The sequence below is a fragment of the Pleurodeles waltl genome, chromosome 4_1 (genome assembly GCF_031143425.1).
Source record: "Pleurodeles waltl isolate 20211129_DDA chromosome 4_1, aPleWal1.hap1.20221129, whole genome shotgun sequence".
Classification (NCBI taxonomy): Eukaryota; Metazoa; Chordata; class Amphibia; order Caudata; family Salamandridae; genus Pleurodeles; species Pleurodeles waltl.
The window spans coordinates 997992706-998018603 of record NC_090442.1 but is presented as its reverse complement, the minus strand read 5'-3'; the positions used below and the strand labels follow the sequence as shown (position 1 = coordinate 998018603).

At 45.3% G+C, this 25898-nt stretch overlaps 1 protein-coding gene across 1 annotated transcript in view; it reads right to left on the bottom strand.

The window, feature by feature from the left end:
* The window catches only part of COG5 (component of oligomeric golgi complex 5), a 1306288-nt gene that overhangs the window by 690516 nt on the left and 589874 nt on the right, over nt 1-25898 (bottom strand). Inside the window, exon 9 of the mRNA XM_069229832.1 lies at nt 13079-13238. Coding sequence (XP_069085933.1) covers nt 13079-13238 — 160 coding nt within the window. The remainder of the gene's footprint in view (nt 1-13078; nt 13239-25898) is intronic.

The following is a 25898-nucleotide window of genomic DNA, read 5'->3' as shown; positions in this document are numbered from 1 at the left end:
TCCAGGCCTTGTGGGGGCTGGGAAAGACTCCACCCTTTCTGTGCCTCACTAGTTATCACCAGAGCACAAAAGGCATCATACACTACTTGCTGAGCTGGCTCAAAATGGGCTCAGACACATCTCCCCTGCCTTCCTGTAGGATCATGCGTCTTCTGGTGCTCTCCCGAACTGATGGGCTGCAACTGGGATAGCCACCACTGGCTCCAAGTAATCATTAGTATCTTGCCTTTGGTTACTGATGAAAGCAAGAGCAGGTCTGAAGGGCTGTGCCCCTCGTCTTCCAAACCACTACCAAGCTAATTCTGGGCAAGGAGAGGGAGTCATCAGCAGGAGCTCACTACCAAACACACATACATACATATATTATGCGACCAATGACTCTTAACTATTGTAACAAAGTATTTCAGTTAATTCTGTAGTTTTGCTAAGAAATGCTTTGTCTCTGGGCAGTGTCTACTGGCCATAAGCCCTGAGAAAACGGTGAGGACCTAGCCACAGGTACCACTGCTCATGGCTTTTTGGAATGTGTGGCAGGCTATGACAGTAGGGGGTTGGCACTGCCCATATCAAATTAAATTTCCTTGAGAAGGGGACTGAAACTCAAGGATAAAAACATTCATTTTATCCTCAAGAAGAAGGACATTTTCACCCCTGTGGTGTCTGAGGATATTGGGTCTGCCCGAAACACATGCTGTGGTTGAGATGTGCACTGCATGATCCTATAGGAACAATGCAATGTTTTTCGCAAATACAGGAGTGCGAACCTCTATTGTGGTTTATGAAACATTGCATTTTTTAATGGCAGCCGGAGCAAATATTTTTTGTGTTTTCCAACCAGAGCTATGTTTTCTTAATTTGAAGTTTCAGTTTGTGCACCCATCATTGAACGTTAAACTCCAGATGCACTAAACACTAACACACTGAAGTCCAGCCAGCACCTTTTTGTAATTCAAATATCTCAAACGCTACAGATTGGGTTTGCTGATAATCAAAGCATGATCTGTTCTGAGTAACGTTTGAACTACCTGCTGGATTTGGAGTAAGTGTGCTGTGCAGATTTTGCTTTGGCGGAGAGTAAATCTTCCTCGGAGTTAAAATGAGTAACGGATTCTCTAAAACCACCCACTCCAAATAACGTTTAACCATCTGGACCAAGCAGCCCAAATTTTAAATGAATGAACCTTAGATGAAAGAGGCATGCCAGGGCAGCATTCACATTTAGTTAAGATCTGTCAAACATTAACAAATCAAAATGTATTCTCTTATGGATTAAGTGTAGCAAATTTAATCTTTTCATCAAGTCAAACTTATCTAATCAAAGCATAATTTCACTTGATTCATCATAGCAACTCCCTTTGACCTCGGGGCAGCTGGAGTGTGCTAAACAGTTCCCAAAAACATTTTAGTAACCTGAAAATTAAAACAAATCTATAAATTGTGCACATGTGGAAAAGCCAAATTTTAGCTAGGAGTCTGTGGGAGGTAATTTAACACAATTACATATAGAAGTAAATATAATAGGGATTTGTAGACGTGTATAAACAGGATTTATGCCAGGGTCTGAAAAGAAAAGGAAATCCATCTTTGCAATTGAAATTCCAGACTTAACGCTTTTATAAGTCTTTGGTAAATGTGCACTAAACAGTTATGCAGAGCCCTTAGTACTTACATGTTAAATGTAAGATGTTACCAAATTAACATTTAGAAAGTTAGCAAGGAATTACAATAAGAATGTTAACATTATTGCCTAAAACCTATATCTTGCTAGCAAATAGCTACAAATGAACTTTTTGCAGAAAATGCATAAATACGTGTAACTTTATCAATGAAAACTTTAGATTATATTGTCTATGCTACTAATATGACTTGTAAAGTTTTTATATCACCTGCCAATAGTTTTAGCTAGTGGCTGAAACCGATTCCAACAAGCCGTGTGTGTCTCAGGGATAGTTGCTATCATTCACATAACATCAGCTCAGGAATGAGGCGGCCATCTCCTAAACTGCCATGTTTTTCAGCACAATGACTTTCTGACATTTCAGCCTATACCATGGTTCACTAAGGACCACGACTATTATGTTGCCAATCTGAACGGTCACCTTTTGAAAAACGAAGAGAAGACTACTACCCATTTGTTGAACAAATTCCCATCTGCCTGATGAAGAACAGTGGAGAGAATGTCTCTTATGTTACCCTGAAACTCTGAATTTAAAGGTCACTCCATGGACTACAGAAAAGTGGACGCTTGCTAATCCAATGGTGTAAAGGCTTTCAGGTACTAATCAAGGGAACCTGCCTGCTTGCTGGAGCTTCCCTCTTGCAGACAGGAAGTTGTGTATACCTGGGTGATAACCACAGGCAAGAGGACATTTTCTTTAGCTAACCCATGAGAAACTTTTCCCTTCTTCCTGAAAAGGGGAGAAGTATCTGTAGTGGAGATTATTTGAAGGGAACCCAGGAAATATTTGCAATTTGACATTTCACTGTAGTGGCTTAAGTACAAGTGCCCAGTTTTCATCAGCTACATTTTAAACAAGAATATCTGCTATACAGATGAGTAAACTGGTTTTAAAGGTTGTTAAGGAATGACGCACAAGAACAGTTATGGTTGCGCTTTGTCGCCCTCAATGTTGTTACCCCATTTGTCATTCTAAAAATAATGAAAAAGGTAAGTACACAACATATTATCTCATGATCCAAACTAAGACTATAAATGACTGTACTCAGTCCTTTATCACAAATTGTACAGTAATAATATTGGATTTACCAAAAAGCACCTAGTTGAAGCATAACAATATATATATATATATATATATATATATATATATATATATATATATATATACATATATATATATCTTTCATTGCGATGCAGTTCTCATGGCCATTAATCTTCCTTTGCAGTTGATTGTACACCCAATTTCTCAGTGTGCGAAACCCTCTGTTTTCGTCCGTTCTGTGCCCCATGGCCCATGGGCATAGCTAGATCAGGAGAGGAAGACCTCTTCCAGTTAGGCCTCTGTCAGTTAGCGTCCACTGAAAGGGTCTGGAGCACTGACTGGTGTTTCCTGGCCATCTTTGCAGAATCTGGCTTTTTGCTGGCTCTGGTCCCCTCCACCTTTCGCCAGCGCATGGGTTTACATTTCTTCTGGGCTGGCGACTGGTCGGGTCTGCCAGTGGGTGAAGTATCGGCTATGCCCATGAGGATGCAAGAAAAGTTGTAGTAGTTTGCCATTATGCCAAAAGATGAGGCGGAAGGAATGGCCTAAGGCGTACGAGATCCCACGCCTGCCAGAGATGTGCTGTGAACGGGCAGCACTCCCACCATTTTTTTAAGGAATATGGCCGCCAAGTCTTGGTACAGCACAGAGGAGTGACCCGTAAATTGTAGTGGGTGAGCCTCCTTGGCCTTGCTGAGAATGGTTTATTTTAGTTGGAAGTCATACACATGTCAGGATGTCAGCAGGTGGGGGGTTATCCGGTCCGGTGGGGGCCACATGGTGTACACAGTCCAGCTGGATGTCTACAACATCTGAGGATCCCAAGACATGGCAAAACAGGGCTCCCACATATTCCCTAAGGTCCATTCCCTCTGCGTGTGATGGGGCGCCTTTGATTTTCATGTTATTTCACCTGGAGTGGTTCTCCAGGTCTTCTGCGTGGGCCTGAAGCTCAACGTGCTGTCCCTTTAAGCAGAAGATCTCCTGGTGGAGCCGCTCTACCACCTCTTCATGTTAGGCTTCGTGGCTCTCCATGGCAGATACACTGTCAAAGAGTTCTTCCATGTTGCGCTGTATGTCTTTTAGGTCTGCTGACAGGTCCCTCTTCACCGCTTGGATATCATAGCAAAGAGAGAAGAAGAGGGTCTCCGTGAATGACCAGGACACCGGTGCCTCTTGCTTCTCCTCTGCCAGGTGAGATTCTATACTGCGGGACAAGGGCTTGCCCTCGTACGAGGGTCCAGTGGGCTTTGTAAGCATGTCTTCGAGGGTGCTGTCCTTTTTGGTCCTGGTAGCCGCCATGAGAAGAGGTTGCCCCAGGTGCATTTGTAACTTCAGGCTTGGTCCGGTGGATGGACCATGGACGCAATGGCATGAAATAGGATGCGCAAACAGTGCATACGCTCCAGGCTGTGAATTCTGGCTCCAGGCCTTGACCGCTGCAGGAGGGCCGAGGTGTTCGGCAGTCAGTCAAGCGGGGATGTGACTTTGTAGTAGACAATCATGTTCATGATAGGGACTGTGCCCCTCTAGTGTTGCTGTGGCCTGTGGGAGGCCAACCTGGCCCGCATCCTGGTGGACAAACCTGAGGGGGCAGGGGTCACCACAGTCATCTGTTAGCAGAAGGGGTGCTAGGGCCGGTATCCGGCTGTGGGCTCCATTCCCCTAGTATAGTGTGTGGGGTTCTCAGGCACTAGCGGCCGGTGGGGGGTGGGAACCACCATGAAGTGCTGGGCTGGAGGGTTGATGCAGTATGGGGAGGTGGGGGCCGGCGCCACACCATGGGGCTCCAGTGGGCTAAAGCGTTGCACCCCCCACCCCCCTCATGGGAAACATATGGCGTTTCTCGATGTCCCAGTTAGTGTCACAATGAGCCCCCTTCCCCAAATCAATATTGCAAGAAGGGGCGAGCTGAGCATTAAGGAACGTGCAGGGATCCAGGTTGGATGCTGGATTCGGTCACTAAGGGCCGGGCCTCGTGGAGGTTCCCCAGGATGGCAGCAGATTTTGCATGCAGATGTGCTTATCTTTTGCTCCCTACCTGGCCTTTGCAGGAATGTGTGCTGCTTTTGAGGAGGCTGGGCCTTGGTGTAGTCATCAGGTGGGGAACCTGGGCAGTTCCAGAGCTGCCCGAGCCCCAGAGTCAGCCTGTGGGTGCGGTGTGAGCAAAGCTGGGAGTTCTCAAACAGCAAGGACCTTCGCGCTCTCCTCCCTGCAATCCCAGAAAGAATGCCGAGGGAGGCATACGCGTGGACGCCTCCGGAGAAGAGGTGTCAGGCAGGGGGTGGCAATTCTGTCCCCAATGTGCCCACCGTCCCCTGTGCGCAGCAGTGACAGTCAAAAGTGGACCAGGAAGGAGTTCTGAGGTGAGGTGGGCTCAGAGCACTGTTGAGTGCCTCGCCCCCTGCCTTCAGCACAGAGCACCTGCCATGTTGCTGGTCACGTGGCCGGGGGATATTGCCTTCTCAAGCGGTGCGGTCTTCTCGAGGCTGTGGTGAGTTCTCAGTCGCTCCTCAGGCGGCAGTCGATCATCTGGGGCCTGGGATATCACAGGTGAGCAGCGGGGCCGGGCCGGTAGGGTGGGGATTGTCTCTTTTGGTGCAGGGAGGACGAGGTGTTGAGTCACGTCCTACTTGGCTGCCCTCTTTGCCACACTCCCAGAGATATTGCTTTTATAAGTCGGTTGTCGGAAATAAATTTATTTGAGCACTTTTTTATTTCAGTACCATAAATGAGTCACTACTGCCTTCAATTAGGTGCATTTTGGGAAACACTTATACCATGTTATATTGTACCATTTTGCGAGTGTCAAGACTTTTGGTTCACAAATCATTCAAAGTTGTTTTCGTAAAAACTCTTGATCACTTTTTTCCCCTGACATGTTAATAATTATATTCCTATCATACTGTATTATTGTTTTGTACAGTTATCATAAATGTACCGTGCACATTTCTCCGAGGGAGGCCTAACTGCTTGAAACAGCTACCAAGGGTGAGTCAGCTATTTTTTACTCAAATAGAATACACCTAATAGAACACAGTTTTCTAGAATTCAGTCAGAGCCAGATTATGACCTCTCCCTCTCTCCCCTTGGTAATCTTTTTTCTATATTTTCAGTGGTGTACACGGGACTTTTTTGTGTTCAGAAACTACCAAACAACCTTCGCAGGAAGGGTAGAGTTCCTTACCAAGGAAAGATCCACATTTTTAAATAATTAAAAGAATGCTGAAAAAGGGAGTACTTAGCACCTAGGAGAGACAAGGAGAGCAAGACAACTCCTATGGAAGTGGAGGAAGTGGATATAGAAGAAGGGCATTGGTAAGTCGGAAGGGAAAGACTCGAGGTACACAGCTTCTTCACTTTTGTAGATACGTTTATTCCTGAGCGACCCTGGCCCGGCTGTCATCCACGACAACTGCTTCACTCTCCCCACATTCTAGAACCCCTTTTCCAGTTGCCAGGAGACAGCCAGGTTCTTCCCCACACAGGAAGCTCTTTTACATAACATCTATATTATACAACACATCCCCAATCCTACAAAAACAAATGCATCCACACATATTAATTGCATATAAAGTCCCTCAATAACCTTGATGGTTCCTTCACCCTTGCACTGACCCTTTTTTGTCACACTCTCACTCCTTTTCCCCCCAATCATTCTTCTTCATTTCGTTCCTTTTCAGCCAATCATTTATTTCTATCTCCGAACACCTCACTGTCCTCCTCACATTCCACCAGTTACCATCCGCTAACTTTACGCAGTTTCCCTTCACCTTTAACACACACCTCGGTTCCGATAGCTTAGATTCTCCCTTCCTCGCCAAATTTCCTGCCATCGCTCTCACCCATACACCCTTTTCGTATTCCTTCTGCACTCTCTTAACTTTATCGTTTGGTATTGACTCATATTGCTGCTGGTATGTCTTCACCCTTTGCCTGATCTGTTCAGAATTAACCACCTTTTCTTTACTTCTACCCATCCACGCAGGCACAGCCATAGTGCATGGTACCCTCCCCTCCAGCAACACAAATGGAGTTTCCCCCGTCACACTATGTGGTGTAGTTCTATAATTCCACAGCATATCCCTGATTTGAGACTTCGATGACAAATTGTTATATAGGGCTGACTGAATGTTTTCTCCCAGCACTTGATTAAACCGTTCAACCATACCGTTTCCTCTAGGATGATACACAGGTGTCCTACAATGTTTAATTCCCCATTTCTTGAGAAAGCTCATGAATTTGCTCGAAGTAAATTGTGGTCCGTTATCACTAACAATTTCTCCAGGACACCCTTCCCTTCTAAATATTTCCTCGCAAAATACAATGATATTACCTGACTTCGCCTTCCTCACAAATGCTACTTCTGGCCATTTCGAATAATAATCCATCATAACTATAGCATATCTATCTGAACACCCCAAACACTCAAACGGACCACATATATCTATGGCTACTCTGTGCCATGCCTTTTCCAGTAACTCTTGTGATTTAATCGTCGTTTCTGACAACACATGCGACTTGTCGCTTGACATACATGCTATGCAATCTCTTATGTACCTTTCAACCTGCTTATCCATTCCCAGCCACCAAAAATCCGCCCAAACCGTCTTTTTAATTGCAGACATGCCTCCATGCCCTTCAAGCATCAACCTTAACTCTCTTTCTTTCAAGCCCTCTGGCACCACCAATTTGTTCCCCCTTCTCAACACACCATCCATAACCGACAATTCCTCCCATACATGCTTAAATTCACCCATATCAACATCAAAAAAAAATTCTTACCAAAAGGTAACTCCTTCATTATCTTGTTCATTAACACATCTTCCCATACAGCATTCTCCCATTCCTCTCGACTTATGGCACCCCATGCCTCTGATATGTCTGCCACCACCCACTCATCTTCTTCACATTTCTCATTGTCAACCACCGGTAATCTAGACATACAATCTGCATTTATGTTTTTTATCCCCTGTACATATTTCATTCTGAACATGTACTCTTGCAGCCTATACATCCACTTTGCAATTCTTGGTGTAGCTCTACTAGCCCCCTTGGTGGTAAAAATGTCTATCAATGGTTTGTGATCTGTTCGTAGCTCAAATTCCGTGCCCCAAACATATATACGGAAATGCTGCACACTCCACCAGCATGGTAAGGCCTCTTTTTTCAATGGTTGAGTATGTTGGTTCTGCTCCCTTCAACGTGTGTGATGCAAACGCCACTATTCTCTCTCTTCCTTCGTGCCTTTGCAATAATGCTGCTCCTAACCCGTAATTACTGCCATCCGCCACAATTATAGTTTCATCATCCGGGTCATATGGTTTCAATGTGATGGCTTTCACAGTAGCTTCTTTAATCACCTTGAATGCTTCTTGACACTCACTGGACCATTTAAAATGGCAGCCCTTTTTCATCAAGTTCCTTAGCACATGTACTTTTCCTGCAAAGTCATCCACAAATTTTGTGTAATATTCAGCCAAGCCTAGGAATGATCTTAGCTGATCTTTGTTTTGCGGTGCAGGGGCTTTTGCAATGGCATCAATTAATTTCAATTTTGGTTTCACTCCATGTTGATTCAGTGTGTGCCACAAATATTCCACCTCTTCCACTCCAAACCTGCACTTGTTCCTACTGATGGTAAGGCCAGCTTTCTCCAACTTCTTTAACACCATTGCCAGTACCCCATCATGTGCCTGTTCGCTTTCACCCCAAACCAGCACATCGTCCAGGAACACTAATGTGTTACCTGCATTATTCAAAATTCTCTGCATAACCCTCTGGAACACGGCAGAGGCGGATGCCAAGCCAAATGGCATCCTAACAAATTGAAACGCCCCCTCTCACGTAATGAAAGACGTCAAATGTCAGGATTTTTCTGACAAGCACACCTGGTGGTAAGCATTCGATAAATCCAGTGTCGTAAAATACTTTCCACCCCGAACACTGGCTAACATTTCATGTATTCTTGGTAACGGGTACCGGTCTATTAATATATTGTCATTCAGGTCCCTCAAGTCCACACACATGCGGATCCTGGCATCAGGTTTCATTGCTTTTACTATTGGACTTAGCCATTCAGACACTTCTATTGGTTCGATTACACCTTCCTTACACAACCTGTGAAGTTCATCTTTTAATTTATCCCTTAGTGCTATTGGTACTATCTGTGCCTTGTGTACCTTTGGCACAGCGTCTTTTTTCAAAACAATCTGGTGTTGAAAACCCTTGAGGCAACCCAACTTTTCCTTAAACAGCTCGGGAAATGTAGTTACCCACTTTCCTTCCCTGCTTTCCTTTGTTAACAACACTTGTTCGGGATGATTAGGATCCAACACTATGTTCAACGCACGTTGTTCCTTCCACCCTAGTAATGATCGTCCTTGGCGCATACATATACTTTTCCTTGTGTTCTTCTATCTTTAAACCCTAGCTCTGCATCAAAATAACTTAATACTGGCACTGTACCACCATCATACCCTTCCGGTGACACATCCGTGGGTTTAAGTTTGTTGTCTTTCAAATCACTCCACACTTGCTCGTCAATTAAAGTGAATGGTGAACATGAGTCTGCCCACATGTTTGTCCGTTTCCCATTTATTTCAACAACACACTTAGGCGGGTTATATTCCTTAGTTTTGCTTCCAAGTTGAGTGCACACTGCTGTAGCTCCTTCCTCCACAGCTAAAACTTCCAACTCATCTTCACTTGCGCTACTATCCTCTAGTTCATTTCTCCTTACTGCATTTACTGACTTCTCGAACTTATTTTCATTAACCATTCTGCACACCCTTGCAAAATGTCCAATTTTCTTGCACTTAAAACACCTAGTGTTTATAGCTGGACAATTTTTTGCTTCCGCTAAGTGTTTACCACCTGAAGCACTCCTTTCTCTTCCCTAAGTTATCTTCAAATCTGTTTGTATCCTTCTTGGAGTACCGTTCTTCTCCTACTGTGTTTTGCTCTTTAGTGTCACTTGTGTTGTTGAGTTCCTTGACGTATTGAGATGTACTTTCCATATGTCTTGCAACTTCCACCATTTTGTCCAATGTCGGATTCTTTAAACTCAATAACTTCTCTTGTATTTTGACATCCTTCATTCTGTTAATGAACTGGTCCCGAATGATTTCATCATTCAGATCTTTAAATTTGCACGAAATAGCTAGCCTCCGTAGACTGTTAACAAACTGATCTATTGTTTCATTTTGTTTCTGAGCGCACGAGAAAAACCTATGCCGCTCTACTACAATGTTGATTTTTTTCCCGTAGTTTTCCTCTAATGCCGTCATGGCATTTTCATATACATATTCTTCTTGATCCGAATCTCCTCCTTGTGTGTCTTGTAATGGTAAAGTTTTCAAAACTTTCCTTCCTTCCACCCCCAGACAATGCTTTAAAATTGCCAGCTTCCTTTTTTCTACATACATCTCCCCTCCAATGGCCTCTAAATATGTAGTGAAAGCGTCTTGCCAATCTTCCCAGGCCATGCAGGGCTCACCTGGAAACTGTAAAAATGCTAGTGGTGGAGCTATAGAGTGTGTTGCCATGTTTACTAATATTTTCTATCACTTGTAGTATCTTTTTTTTTAAGGCTCAAATATTGACATTGTACTCTGTCTCTGTTTATAAATGCACCTTCCACGTTAAAATCGTCCTTGACAATGGTCTACTTTCCCTTTAATTGCGCGTTGGTCGGCTTCGTGTTGCGTTGCTAAGCAATACTGTTTTTTTTTCTTCTTTATTTCTCCTTACCGCTGGTTGCACGCGCGTTGCCTAGCAACCCTGCGCATTGGTCGCTCCGCGCGCTGGCCGCATCTCTCGTTATTCTCTTGTTTCTTTAGGGTGTGCTGGCGTCGCGTGCACGCAAAGTTAATTTGTTAAACTTGCCGATAACTGGATTCAGCTCTGTTTCTTTCCTCCTCACAGCGGCAAACCCGAGCGGCCACTTCGAGCCACTGGCACTTCACTGCCACGCCGCTGATCACCTTCTACCGGGTCTAGGGTCGCACTCGACAATCCTCCATGGGCTCTAGGAAACCCCTCGTCGCCAATGATAAGTTGGAAGGGAAAGACTCGAGGTACACAGCTTCTTTACTTTTGTAGATACGTTTATTCCTGAGCGACCCCGGCCCGGCTGTCATCCACGCCAACTGCTTCACTCTCCCCACATTCTAGAACCCCTTTTCCAGTTGCCAGGAGACAGCCAGGTTCTTTGCCCACACAGGAAGCTCTTTTACATAACATCTATATATACAATACAACAGGCATCAAGGTGGTAAAACTCCATCTTCTCTTCTCCTGTGCCATCCACAGCAGGAAGCAATATTTCTGGTCCCTGGAAGGGTGGTGTTCAGGAGGCAGAAAAAGAAACCTAAAGGGATGTGGGAAACTAAAGGCAGCTGGATTGCCTCTGTAGGAGAAGAAATACAATTTAAAGAAAGAAAGGTCTGGCTGTAGAAGAAAGGGGATCATGAACATAAAAAAAAAATTGCAGGAAGGGCTAAATACAATTATTAATTTAAAGAAATCAGTGATGAATCCTGATGTCTGGGGACAATTTCTTTCCCTTATTTATTTAAATCATTTTGTTAGTAAAGGTAAGCAATGGTTATTCGATAAACATTCAATAAATATTAACACGAAACAAGACAAACATTTTTTTTTTCCCACATTACAAACAATATTAACAAAAAACCAACTCATTGAGTTATGGCGGTTACACAAAAGAGGGTTTGTGCCCCTCGTTCATTCTTTATCTTGTGGTCACTATCAAGAAAATAAAGTTGTGATCCACTGAAACACAATGGCTGAGGACCTAAGCTGCACCCAGCTGCCAAATACCTGTCTATTGCAAACGGTATTATATGGTGCATATCTAATTTCTTAATACATTGACTTGTAAGCCCTCAGTCTCGCATACATTGGGTTGACGCGTTTCGGCCTATCCAAAATTGGCCTCATCAGGACTCGAGGAGGGCAGCACCGCCTCTACAAAAATCAACAACAAACATGAACTAGTATCATTAGGAACAGTAACAAAGGAGTTAGAAACCTAAACGTAATGTCAGTCAGTCAGTATCACCCAAGGCGTGTGGGTACCATCATGCAGTCACACACGTCGCTGACACCACTGTGTGGCCAAGAGGATTATCACCAGTTCTATTTAAACCTTATACTTTTTAATGTTTAGCCAGACGCTTTGGTCTTTGGTCCATTTTTGGATGGCAACTATTTACAGCGTTTGTTTATATTATAGGCTAGGGAATTGATTTCCCCAAATCACGGCATTAAGATTGAATCATCATAAGTGCAGACGATTCGTCTTTCCTCCTGATACTAAAAGAGAACAAAGTATCACAGAATCACTGATTTCTTTAAATTAATAATTGTATTTATCCCTTCCTGCTCATTTTTTATGTTCATGATATTGTATGACCCTGGGCAGTGTAGGGTCATAGGGTGCCCTCTTATGTTTATGTAGAAGAAAGGGGGGCAGCTCAAGTCCTTGAAAAATGAAAGGTTGTGTTGGCCCATGGACGTAGCATGAGACACATGAAGCTTGGATTCTGGCGGAGTCCAGCATCTTAAGCATATAGCGGCAGTTAGAGCTGGCTGAGCGGAGCATCAGGAGTGCAAAACCAAAACCACACCTCTCAAAAGAGGTTGTACCCAAGTGACTGGTGATGATAAAGAAAAATGACAAGAATACTTTGGGTAATTCTATAACATGCACCATGCAGAAGAAGAGCACTTGGGGCAGCGATTTTGGTGAATTTGCCTTCAGCCGAGAATGATGTCATACCTACTCTAGACACAACAGCTCATGTGATACAAAAATAAATGTTTTAATAAAAGGGTTTAGTTTCATCCGTAAGAATTACCACAAGAAAGGTAGGTAGCTTCCGAAATGCTCATTAATCCCAGGAACAGTTTGAGAATGCCCCTTTAATAGCACTAGATGTCCGAGTGGAAGGCAGCAACGTGACAACTTACACCGAGCTGTACAATTCAGGTATGAAGGAACACATGAGTAACTGTTTCGTTAACAACACAATTGCTTAAAAATTTATAATGATTTTAAAACCTGTAATGTATGTGTTTGAAGTGAATCCCCTGAATCACTGAATGTATGTGTAATTTTCCAACAGTAGCAGAAAAAGCTAATGATTCTTGAAGCGAGTAAGCACACACAGCAAAGAGACAAGGTGTAAAAATACTGCTTTTCGGACTGGCGCTATATGAAATCAAGTTATTTCTTGTTTTACATGCTCTGAACAATGTACAATACTTCCGGCTTTACAGAGAAACGCAGGCTTTTCGAAAGCAGTGCACCAAAACGTAAGAAATATTACCAGTACCTCTTGTTTGTAAAGGTTGTGTCAGAATTTTGATATCCAAGGCACTGCTGATATTTTCTTCAAGAGATGCACAATACCCATCCACAACGTTATTCACGGTATCCTTCAAACTCCCCAGATTATAAAACACCTGAAGTGCTGTCCCCACCTGTGTTGGATTCTAGAAAATGAAAGAAAATTCTGATTTAGATAGTAATATTTTGAAATATGATATCATGGTTTTGCATGAGGCAGAGTGCATGCGCTTTAAATGACACAGGAAACATTTCTACTCAGAGAACCCTTCTGCACCTAGTTTGGGATTGGTGATCTCTTGAGATCTAAAACCTATACAAGGTTTTGGGGAAAACTGCAACTCTTCATGAGGAAAAGGAAAATGTTGAATGTCTGGTGGAGTTTCGACTTTCACGACAAGATTAATAAAAAATAATTACAAGCATTGGCAAGCCATTGTTGAACGGGCTTTAAAACATGCTTAAATGGATTAAATGAATGCTGCAACAGATGTGTGCAGATTCACTGCAGTCTCTGAATACATTTCTACTATTTCAACAAAAAGGGGTTCAAAAATTGCCAATACGTCGGAAGGGCCTATATCTGAATGCATTTAGATTTATTTTGACACCTCGTTTAAAAATGACCGCTGTGCAAGCACGCGCATGTGCGACAGGCATCTGAATGACATGTTACAACAAAACCAAAAGATTCCTATGCACCTGTCCCCCACGTCTCCGCATACATGTGCTACCCTCTTGAAATGGTCAAACAAAATGTTCAGATACCCACCACCAATATAGCAGTGGGCACTAAAAAGAGAAAAAGAAAAAACATATAGGGGTGGGTGTAGTTGGAGGGTGAATTGCAGCGTGACCGAGGCGAAATGGTGAACAAATGGGCAGTGGAGAGCAAGAAACGGGGAGCAGTGGGTGGAAGAAATGGACAACAAAGGGCCAGTGGTGAGCAAGAATGACCGCTGTGGAAGAACGTGCATCTGCGACAGCCATCTGAATGGCGTTACAATAAAACAAAAAGATTCCTATGCACCTGCCCCCTACGTCTCCACACACACGGGCGACCATCTTGAAACGGTCAAACAACGTGTTCTGATACCTACCACTAATACAACAGCGGGCACTGAAAAATGAACAAAAATCGGAGGGGGTGAGGGGTTGGAGTGTGAATATGCTGCGTAAGTGAGGCGAAATGGGTAACAAAGGTGCAGTGGGGAGTAAGAACGAGTGGGAAGTGAAACAGACAAAAGAAGTCAACCAATCATGAGCAAAAGGCAGACCCAAAGCCCAATGTATATGTAATGTATTGGAAAACACTAGGTCTTGCCAACATACAGCTAAAGCTCTGTATACCTGAGACTTAAAAATCAAATTCAAAAGGAAGACTGGTGTGAAGGAGAAAAGGGCTGTGGGATTACGCTATCAGCTAAACCAAACAGCATGGGATTATGCCACCAGCAAGGGTAAAGAGGTGCAGGGTTAACCTGTTTAATGGAGGAAAGGAGAGCAGAGTTATGCTGCCAGCTGGAAAGGGTAGCATGGAGAAAGAAAACAATGTGGCTGAGAGAGAGAGGACTAAATATTTTCTGTATTATCAGATAGTACAGCCCGTAAGGGTCTGTAAATGTCTGTCGCATGCACTTTATTTTAAAAAGTCAGGATCAATGGCGGCAACCAGCACTGTTGTATTCAAGTTGCAAGTCAGTGGAGAAAAGTGGGATTATCTTTACCTTAGAATATTTCCCAGGAGCAAGACTGGATTCAAACATTTTCAAGCAGTACCCCGGTAAATGTTGGTGTTCGGCTCTGTGCCGGGCATACCTGAAGTGATGTGCCCAGTGCCTATATAGGTGCCTCCCCAGCACACTGACATCTGTTTCTTTTCACGACTTTCCACACCACAAGCGCACAGCCAAAAAGAATGCTGACACACAGGTGTGTATTGCTAAGGCCCTTAGAAGGGTGACCCTATGAAAGCAGCTCACAGAGCAGGGAGGACGGAAGGGTCAGTAAGGAATCGGTGACTAGATTGAATCTCTACCTCATAAGGCGTTACCGAGGGTAAGTAACTTGTTTATCTGATAGAGACCTCTAGCCGCAGATTCCTTACCTTGGGATACATACTTAAGCAAAACCTAACCAGAGGTAGGTCTGCGACACAGATTAAATCAAAAAGTCCTGTAGGATCGAATGGCCAAAGTGACCATCACAATGCATCTGACCATACAGGCAGTAATGTTTGGTGAATGTGTGAAAAGAAGCCCAGGCTGCTGTCTGACCGAGACTTCAGGAGCTAACACATCGGTCACAGCATTGGCTCTGGTAGATTGACCACGCAAGCCTCAGGGGGTTGTACTTTGGCCAATGCGTTGCAGATCTTTATGTAGAGTTCTATCCATTGTGAGATGGTCCATTTCTGCACATCCTTCCCTTTCTTAGCACCAACATATGTCACAGTTTGTCATCTACCCAGAACTCCTGTGCGATCTAGATAGAACAACAATGTTCTTTTTGGATCCAGAAGATGGCGTGCCTCCTCTTATTTAGAAGGTTGAGTTGAAGCAAAGAAGGTAGGTAAGGTGATGGTTTGACCTACATGAATAGGTGTCACAACCTTTGAAAGAAATGAAGCACGGGTCAGCACAACCAGCATGTCTCGATAAAAGTTGGTGTGAGAAGGGTGCACAGAAAGTTCTTGCAGTTCATTGACCCTCCTGGCTGATGTTATGGCCACCAGAAAAGTCATTTTGATGTTAAGCAGGCGAAGTGGACAGTTGTGCAGCAGCTTAAGCGGTGTGCACATGAGAAAAGAGAGGATCAAATTAAGATCCCATTCGGGCCTGATGAAGGGCCTGAGGGGAAATGTGTTGAAGGCCTTTAAGGAATCTAGTCACATCAGGTGACTTAAACAACAAAGGTTGGGCCGGCAACCGCAAGAATGTCAAAATGGCAAATAAAAACCTTTACCAGTGCCCAGAACAAAGCGCTGGTGGGACAGAGAAACAACAAATAAAAGAACTTGGGATAAGGGTGTAGAAAGAGGATTGATATCTTTGAATGCACACCATGCCACAAACTTGTCCCCACTGCGGTGTATACCGTCTTAGTGGGGGGCTGCCAAGATAACATCACAGACTTATCAGTGATACAGAAAGCTGCCATCTATCCCTGCTCAAATTCCAATCATGAAGGTGGAACACTGCTCTGCTGCTGCAACAGAATATCTTCCCAAAGGGACAGCCTGAATGGAGGATCGATGGTTAGTTCTCAGAAGCTGAGGATACCAGATTCTCCGTGCCCAATTTGGAGCCACAAGAATGATGTGGGCCTGGTTTTTCCTGATCTTCTTGAGAACTCTGGGCAGGAGTGGTATCGGCAGAAAGGGGTGCAGGAGGCTGGAGTTCCACTCACCGCGAAAAGCGTCTCTGAACCACAACTGCCTTGGAAACTCCAGCGCACACAACTGCTGACACTGCACATTCTCGGTGGTGACAAACGGATCTAACCAATGCTCTTTACGCTCTAGTTACGCTCTAGTTAGAGACCGTGCACCACCTTTGAATGAAGGCACCATTTGTGATCTGCTAGGCACTGACGGATGAGTATGTCAGCCCTGGAGCTCAGAGAGCCTGCCAGGCGTTGAACCACCAGGGAAATGCTCGGATGTTCCAGCCATGTCCAGAAGTGCAGGGCCTCTTGACAAAGGCTCCACAACACCACCATGCCTTGTTTGTTGCAATGTCACATGCCAGTGGTGTTGTCCATGAACACTGGCACTAGCCTTCCCTTGATCGAAGGAAGAAAGGCTTTCAATGCCAACTGGATCACCCGGAGCTCAGCAGGTTGATGTCAAGCCTGAACTCTGCCAGAAAGATCTCCACCTCTCCGAGATGGCTGCTCCAGACCAGTTCCCAACGAGATCTGGACCAGGGCAGAGAGATTCCCCTGATGCTATGCCCACTGGAACTTTAGGTCCCACTGCAGAGCCCTCATATACAAACAGGCATGTGTCACAAGAAGGATGGAGAAGACCATGAGGCCCAAAAGCTTTTGTCAGTCTCACTGAAATTCAGGATAGAGGTGGAAACATCGGCCTGAATATCCAGGATTCGTCACTAGGGAGGATAGACCCAAAACTGCAGTGTGTTCAGAATGGCCCCAATTAAATGGAGTGTCTGAGAGGGAGTCAGGTGTGACTTCGGCATACTGACAGTTAACCCCAGCAAATGCAGAATCCTCACCATAGTCTGGAAGTGGGAGATAGCTGACTGGGGCAAGCCTGTCTTCAACAGCCAGTCTTTAAAGTAGGGGGAAGACTGGAAGCCCTGACATCTGTAGATGTGCTGCAACCATCACATTCATGAATACCTGAGGGACGATGGTGAGGCCAAAGGGGAGCACCGCAAACTGCATCTGTGGGCAGGCAGGATGGGGATGTGGAAATATACATCCTGCAAGTCTAATGCCACCACCCATTCTCCAGGATCCAGGACAGACATGACCTGAGCTAAAGTGAGCATTTTGAACTTGTACTTTTTCAGAAGAAGTTTAAATGGAACAAGTCTAAATTAGGAAGAAGGCCTCAATCTTTTTTTGGCATCAAAAAGTAGCAGAAATAGCAACCACAACCTACTTCCGATGCTGGCACTCTCTCAATGGCTCCTTTGGCCATAAGAGCCAACAGTTTCTGACAGCAAGGAGAGATGGTCCTCTGTCAGTCAGTCGTAAGTGGGCGGCATGTGTAGAGGGGTTTCCAGAAAGGGAATGGGTTGCCCCTCTGGAGAATTTGCAAAAACCACTTGTCTAATGTTAAAGACTTCCAGTGAGGCTGGCGATGGAGAATCCTGCTCCCCTAGTGGGTACACGTGTTGGCATAAGGGCAAACTAAAGGGGTCTGGAGGCTGCAGCTGTCAGCGGTTGGGGTGTTGGCAACCCAACCATGGATTGGTGGTTCCACATGTATCTGTGGAAACCATGTCCCCTGACACAAAAAGGCTAGGAAGCCTGTTGTCCTTGGGGGCTGGGCAGGAAAGGTCGCGGTTGGTAGGCCCTCCAGTAGCCATGGAAGGGTGAAAGGCAGATTGGGGTTGGAATGAGGCCATGGACAGGCCCAAGGACCTAGCTGTAGCTCTGCTGTCCTTAAAGTGCTCCAGCGCTTTCTCACCAAAGAAGCAAGAGTCATCAAAGGGCATGTCCCCAGAGAAGCCAGTGTTTCTCAGCCAGGCGTGGCATCTCAGCGCCACTAAAGATGAAGCCACTCTTCCCAGCGAGTCAGTCACGTCAAGCCCACATCTGATGGTTAACTCTGCTGCATCTCTCCCGTCAGCAACAGCTTGAGGGAGTATGGCTCAGGCCTCCTCCAAAACCATAGGCAGCACTTATGGAACCAAATCCCACACAGTGTGTTGGTATCAGCCCAAAAGGCAAGAGGTGTTCACCTATGGCAGTGCCAGGCTGGTGGAAGAGAAGATCCTATCAAAGGTATCCAGCCATAGGATTTCCTATCCAGTCAAGTGGTAGGGAACATGCTGGGATTGATCCAGGAAGTGGAGGCTTGGACCACCAATTTCTCTGGGATTGTGTGCTAGGTGAGGAAACTAATGGTATCCAGGAGCAGGGAAATGGCAGAAAGATATTATCCTGTGCATAGGAGCACCAGTGCAGAGCCTAGAGTGCAGACACTCTGGCACCAGGTACAATGACCAGAAACTGCGTGAAGTTGAAGACTCCTTCAAATTTTTTGCTTGCAGGACTTACCAGACAACTTGGATTGAGATGATCATCATCAGAAGCAGCTCCACAAGCAGTAACAGGACCTCCTGCAAGCCTGTTGGCTTCTTAGGGGATATCCCTAACACACCAGGAGATGTAATCTCAAAAATAGTTGTGACAAAAAGTAAATAATAAGTCAGTCAAAAAATGACTAGGGGTTATCCTCTCCAGATCTGCGCTGACTGGCGTGAAAAGAAAAGAACAGACATCAGAATGCTTGGGTTGTTCGTATATGGGCACTAAGCATGTCCCTTCTAGCAAGGTCGACCTGAACCAAATGACGCCATCTACTGGTGCGCAGGGGTACTTCTCCAAAATTTCTGAATCTAGTCTGATGCCTCAGAAACATTTTAAGTTATGGAATGTGTGGCTAGAAGTCTCTACCACATATGCGTGACTGTACATTCAGATATGCGTGTAGTGCACTGTTTGTATCTTCTAATATCATTGCCTTCATTCTTCTCAACTCACATTTTCGTTAACCTCCTGTGTCTTGATGCAAGGTTCTCTCTGGCCCCTCATACAACTCTTCTGAACTATCCCTTGATCCTTACACACTTCCCCTCTCAAGGGCATTGAGGTGCATGCTCTATTCAGTATAATGGACAGACTATCTACACAGTCAATAAATGAATCCGGTTGTGCAACCTCCTTGTAAAACAGTACTGTGCAGAGGCCCAGAACTCAGCCCAGCCTTCACTTCAGCTGAGCATCCATTGCAATGAACTAGCACCTCATTTAGAACAAGCAGTCACACTATGAATATTCTGGCAGAGAAGCGAAATCTTCTGGAAATTTCCAAAATGTTAAGAACATTTCTAAAATGTCCAAAACTTATGGGAACTGAGAAATCTTCCACAGGAAAATGTATGGACTGTCTCTAAACTGGTTTAGGAAACTGGCATGAGGGGAGTAATGTCAGGAAACGGGCTTTGCAACAAAAGGCATTCATTCGTTTACATGTATTCAACTCCTGCTGCTGTATAGCGGCCTCTCATTAAACAGTTGTTTAGCAAGGCACAATTTCTATGCTGACATGGAATAATCGTAACAAAATGGATCTACGCTCAAATTCATGCACCCCAAAGGTTCAGTTACTGAGATCATATCATGAAAAGATACAACAAGGCTTTCATCATTACTGGAAATCCAGAAGCAGTTTAATGTAACTAGGGTAGTGCAGTGGAGAAATTCTACTCAAATGTTTTAGTACTGAGAAGTGCAGCCAGAAATATATCTAAAACAATGAATTAAAGTTTACTTAGATATGTCAAGTTATTGCTATAGGATTCCCATTGCATTTCTTAATTATCCTGTGCTACGAGATAAGAGAGCTGCAATCAATGCCCTTCATAGTTTATAACTTGGTTTACTGTGGAGCACCTGGTTTAATTGATTTCTTTAGCATTTCACCTTCTTAAGAATGTTGCCCTGTGATTGCCAGACAGTCTGGCGAACTGATGTATGGACTGGAGGAGATATCCATCTATCTCTGTCTTATGATCCTACTCCTGCCATGTGACAGGGAGCAGGGCCAGAGGACTGTACATACAAGCACACTGCAGACAAGGGCCTCCAGTGGCAGGGAACAATGAGATTTCAAGGTCCACAACCTGCAGCGGCTGGAGACAACAGTACAACATTCTCCCCACCACTCACGAGTGACAGGGGCCCACAGTGATGATGATGATGATGTGGGCTCCATCGATGACGCCTCCCAGGAGAGACTGAACATGTAAATTTGCAAGGAGGAACTCAAGATACTAGCTACAGAGATGACTCTCCAATTAGGCTGCCTGTCAAGTGACCTAGCAACAAAAGGGTTTTACCTGCAGCAAATTCAGTTGCAGAACTAACGCTGTAGGACTGAGCACCAACAATTTACAAAAAGCGAGAAAGAGGTTGAGAAACCTAAAAAGTCTAAATAGAACACGGGCCACTGATAAAGGCATATGGTGATCACCCACTACACCACAAAACCACGGCACTAGAGAAGGTGGCTGCATGTATTCGGAACAGCAGATGACTGGAGTTGGTTTTCTATAGCTTCAGCTAGAAGGAATGTGCTCACACAGGCACTATGACCCTGGGGAAGGAAAGGAGCACTATACAACCACTTTAACCTCTCTTATTTTCAGAACTGCACATGTAACACCACAGCTTCTCAGGTATCACGCATTCCTGTTTTCCATAGTGGTTCCTTGGGTACACAGCTGAAATTTCGAAATGGGTAAAAATTGGAATCGCCACCAAAATTTTGTTTGCTCAGTCAATGAGGAAAAGAGAACCCCGCCATACATTGAGCACTACTTCGGTTCATGGAGGGTACCGTGGGATCGAATTTCCTCAATACAAGATAATGAGTTGTGGAGATCTCGCCCGATGCCAATAGTTCAGTTTTGTCTGCCATGTCAGATGTAGGACCACAGAGGCACTAATTAATCACTACTAGGTGGGCAGCTTAATAACATGAAGTAAAGTCAGCCGTGGCCAATCTGCCGTGGATTTGTAGCATTTTTTCATTGCCTCTCTCAGGGTTCCACGAAAGTCTTTCTCAAGGGGGTGACTTTCTTTAAAAGGGAAGAGGGAAGCCAGAAAAGATAATTCTGTAAGACATAACATCTTCCCATAAACAATAACTGAAGTAACTGTATAGCTTAAAGCCTGGATAAACTATTTTTCAAACAATAGACGTGTACCAAGCAGATCTGATCAAAAGTGGGCACTTCGCCCATACCAGAGGAATGCTTGGGATAATCACTGACCCCTATGACAATCATATTTTCATTGGATGATGAAGTATTTTGACTGAGAGAATAACATCCTTCAAACCTTATGCATTTGATGTTTTGTTTGTGATGATGAGCAGTGCTTCAAATCATTGCCCAGGTACTTCAGAAAATAGTGATGGATATAGATTTTTTTTGTTTTTGTTTTACAAAGAAGGCTACGAATATATATATATAACAATAAGGGTAACTTTCATGAGCCGTAGCTATAGACCATTGCCCAAAAATATTTCTGATAGCATTCTTAATTTTCTTTTCAAACACACAAAATATGATAGCTGAGAATTTAGGGAGAAAAAAGAGGTACAGAGTAGATTGCTGGGGCGTAGAGTGCAGTGGCATACAGTAGATAGTTTCAGAGTAGAGTGGAGTGGCCTAGAGTGCAGTGGTGTGGAGTGCAGTGGGGCACAGTAGATTAAAATGGCAGGGAGTTGTGTAGAGTGTAGTAGCACAGAGTGCAGTAGAGTGTAGTGGCATAGATTTGAGTTGGGCAGTGGCGTAGCGTGCAGTGGCAGAAAGTGCAGCCTTGCATAGTGTGGCAGAGTGCAGTGGTGTACAGTGCAATGGCGCAGAGGAGGGTGGTGCAGAGTATAGTGGGGTACAGAACAGTTGTGCAGTGCAGAAAAGTTTAGCGGGATTTCAGCAATGAAGGGCGCAATAGCGTTGCAGTGTAAAGAGCATCGATTTTGCATAAAGTGGTGATGTGTGCATTGGCTTAAAGTAGAGTAGAGTGGTGCAGAGTAGAGTGCTGTAACGTAGAGTGTAAGGACATAACATGCAGTAGCATATACTGTTGCAGAGTAAAGTGGCATAGAGTGCACTAATGCAGAGTAGTTGGCATAGAGAGGATTGGTTTCGAGTAAAGTGGTGTTGAGTGCATTGATTTAGAGTAGAGTGGCATAGAGTGGAGCGGCTTAGAGTGGGTCGAGCGCAGTGGCAGAGTGCAGGAGTGTAGAGTAGACTGTTTCAGAGTAGAGCAAAGTGACAAAGAGTGAAGTGGCAAGTGGTGGAGTGCAGTGGCATAGAGCACAGTGGTGTACAGTGCAGTAGAGTGGCACAGAGTGCAGTGGTGCAGAGTAGACTGTTTCAAAGTAGAGTGAAGTGGAGTGGTGCAAGACAGAGTGGACGTGCACTGAGTTGTGGTGTGGAGTCCACTGGCACAGATGGCAATGGCACAGAGTGCAGTGTTGCTGAGTAGAGTGGTGTAGAATGGAGTGGCCTACACTGGAGTGGTGTAAAGTGCAGTGGGAAAGAGTGCAGCTGTGCATAGTAGAGTGGGATAGAGTGCAGTGGTGTAGAGTGGTGCAAAGTAGAGAGGCATATAGTGAAGTGGTGTAGAGTGCAGTGGTGTGCAGTAGCTTAGAGTGGTGTAGAGTGTTATGACGTACAGTATAGTGGCATTAAGTGCATTGGCGTAGAGTGGTGCAGTGGCTCACAGTAGAGTAGTGGAGGGCAGAGTTGCAGAGCAGAGTGTTGTAGAGTTCAGTGGTGTAGAGTTGTGGTGTAGAGACCATTGGTGTAGAGTGCAGCAGAGTAGAGTGGGGCAGATTAAAGTGACAGAGTGCAATGGTGTACAGTGGTGTGGAGTGCAGCGGCATTGTTGGAACTGGCCCTTTTTGCAGGTTTATCCCCAGATGTTTTGCCTCCTTCCTCCTATTTTCTTCTGACCTCTTGTTGTTCGCTGCTGATCAGTGCTAAAGATCAGGTGCTCTCCCTACTAAAGTTGGTGTGATTGGCTTATACCTAATTGGCATATTTAATTTGCCTGACGCCCCTTGTACAGCGGTATCTCTATACCCAGGGCCTGCAAGTTAAATGCTACTAGTGTGCGTGCAGCGCTGCTTTCGCCACCAACAGAAGTAGCCTTTCAAACCTGTCTCAGGCCTGCTAGCGCAGGGCCTGCGTGCACAGTTTGCTGCCACAGGGACCTGTCATCTAAATTTACTTACCAGAACCCAGAACTCCCCTCTTACTACATGTAAGTCACCCCTAAGGTAGGCCCTGACTAGCCCTATGGGCAGGGTGCTATGTATGTAGAAGGCTGGACATGTACTTAGTTGCCTGGTCTGTCCTTTTAGTGACAAACAGCCTATTTGGTTTCTCACTGCTATGAGTGCTGCCTTCTCATAGGATTGCATTGGAAATGCCCTGCCTTATGTCTAAGGGGGAGGGGGGAATATTATCTGATTTATGAGGGGTAGCGTAGGCATGTATGGTATGGTCGTAACTATAGTACAAAATGCTCCTTACTGGTGTAGGTGGATTTTTAATTATCATTACAGAAATGCCACTTCTAGAAAGTGAGCCTTTCTCCGTGCTTATGACTCTGGTGTTTTGCAGCTTGACTCCAATCCACGTCTGGGCAGAGTGACAGTTGGGCTTTCTGCATACGTTTCAGCCAGCCTGTACCCAGGGAGGGAGGAGGTGTGATATAGGTGCATCTGCATTTTGAATGTTCTTCCTGGGCTGGGAGAAGGGGGAGGCGGGGCACGCTTGCATCTGTGAAGGCTGCGCCCTGGTCTCAGACAAAGGGGCCGTTTACCCCCAACTGATGTTTGGAGCCTGTGCTGGAGGAGAAGAGGGGGCACTCCCAGAACCAGTTGTGACTGGTTGGAACCTCCTCTCCCCTTCTTTGTTAACCCACTGAAAAAGGAGTATAAATACAGGGAATTTTCCCCACAATTTGGAGACACTCTGGAATTAAACATGCTTGTAACTGGACACAGAATGCTGCTAGAGGATCTCACCAGGAACCGCCTTGGACTGCTGCTGCTGACCTGTGACCTGCTGGGTCACTAGGAGAAACTGCCAACTGTCTGCATCCATCTTGTGCTGGCCTGCTGCTGGGCCCTGCCGCCCTGTGCTCCATCTTGTTGTGTCCCCCAAGGGCTGAGTGCTGTGGCCCCTGCCCCCTGCTATCATCTGCCAAAGCGCAGGAGGAGAGCTTCACCTTAATGACATAGAGCCTGGAGAGCGCTCTGTTTAATTATCTTAAAGCGACTTGGAAGCGCTTTTGGCTTTACTTGTTTTGCGCTTGAAATCGCTTTGCCGCCATGGGAATTACTGCCGCAACCCGGGTGTTTTTAATTCCGAGCGTGTGAAAGACGTGCTGGGCCCGGTACCCCCGGGGCACCACAAAAGTGAGGTCAGGAGCGTGCGCGCTACTAGCGTGCCCCCGGGGCAAAGCATGCTCCGAGGAATAGGCAGGCATCCACTTTGGTGCCTATCCACTGCTGCCGCCCTGGCTGATTGACTTGCGCACCAGATCGGGTGCGGGCGAGTCCCTGTCAGGGTCCGGGGCAGGGAGAAAGCCTCATCGGTGGCTCCCCATCCTGCCAGGCCCTCAGCATGCTCCTGAGGATGTGTGGGGAAGGAAGCCTCATCAGAGGCTCCCCGGCCCACCGGGGCCCTCATTTGTCTTGGGAGTTTGCGGGTGGGGCGGAAGCCTCATTGGAGGTCATCCCGCATTTCAAGGTCCCTTACTTTACCCCTCGTCGGGGTGTTGGCTTTGTCCCCCCCAGGAGGGCCCATTGGGGTCCAGAGGGGGACCCAGAGATCGCAGGCCCCAGGAGAGGTCTCAATATAAAAGAAGTAGGGGGTGTGTGCCGCCCACCAGTCACCAAAATGGCCACCATTTTGCGCTGAGGCGGGCCAGGGGCCCCCCTGTTTTACCTCATGGCACTGGAGATGCCCTCATCATTAAAAACAGGTACTTTTTATGGACATATTCTTTTTGGATGTTCCTTGTAGGGGCATGCTGGGACATTTATGCTAACCTGTTTTTTTATGATGTGCCATATATATTTGCCAATGTTCCTTTTATGGGCATGATGTGCTAATATGTTTTCTGATGTTCCTGGTATGGCTATTATGATACTTTCATGACAAGTGCATTTTTATAGTAATGTTTTCCTGACTACTGCTTATGTTGCAGAATAATGAGCAACATGTGTGTTATATGTGACTACTGCTGATTTCTGCAGGGTAACAGTAATGTGTAACGTTCTGACAACTGCTTGGGTAGCAAATTATTACTGTCATGTTGTGCTTGGTCTAATTATGTTGTGTACAATACAGTTTATTTTTATATAACTTGGTGTTGTGTTTCCTTTGTGGTGGGGATAGTATGTCACGTGTGTTGTGTGTGTGTGCACTCGCTGTACACATTGCCTCTGGGATAGGCCTGACTGCTTGTGCCAAGCTACCAAGGTGCTGAGCAGGGGTTATCTTGGACTTGTAACTCCCTTG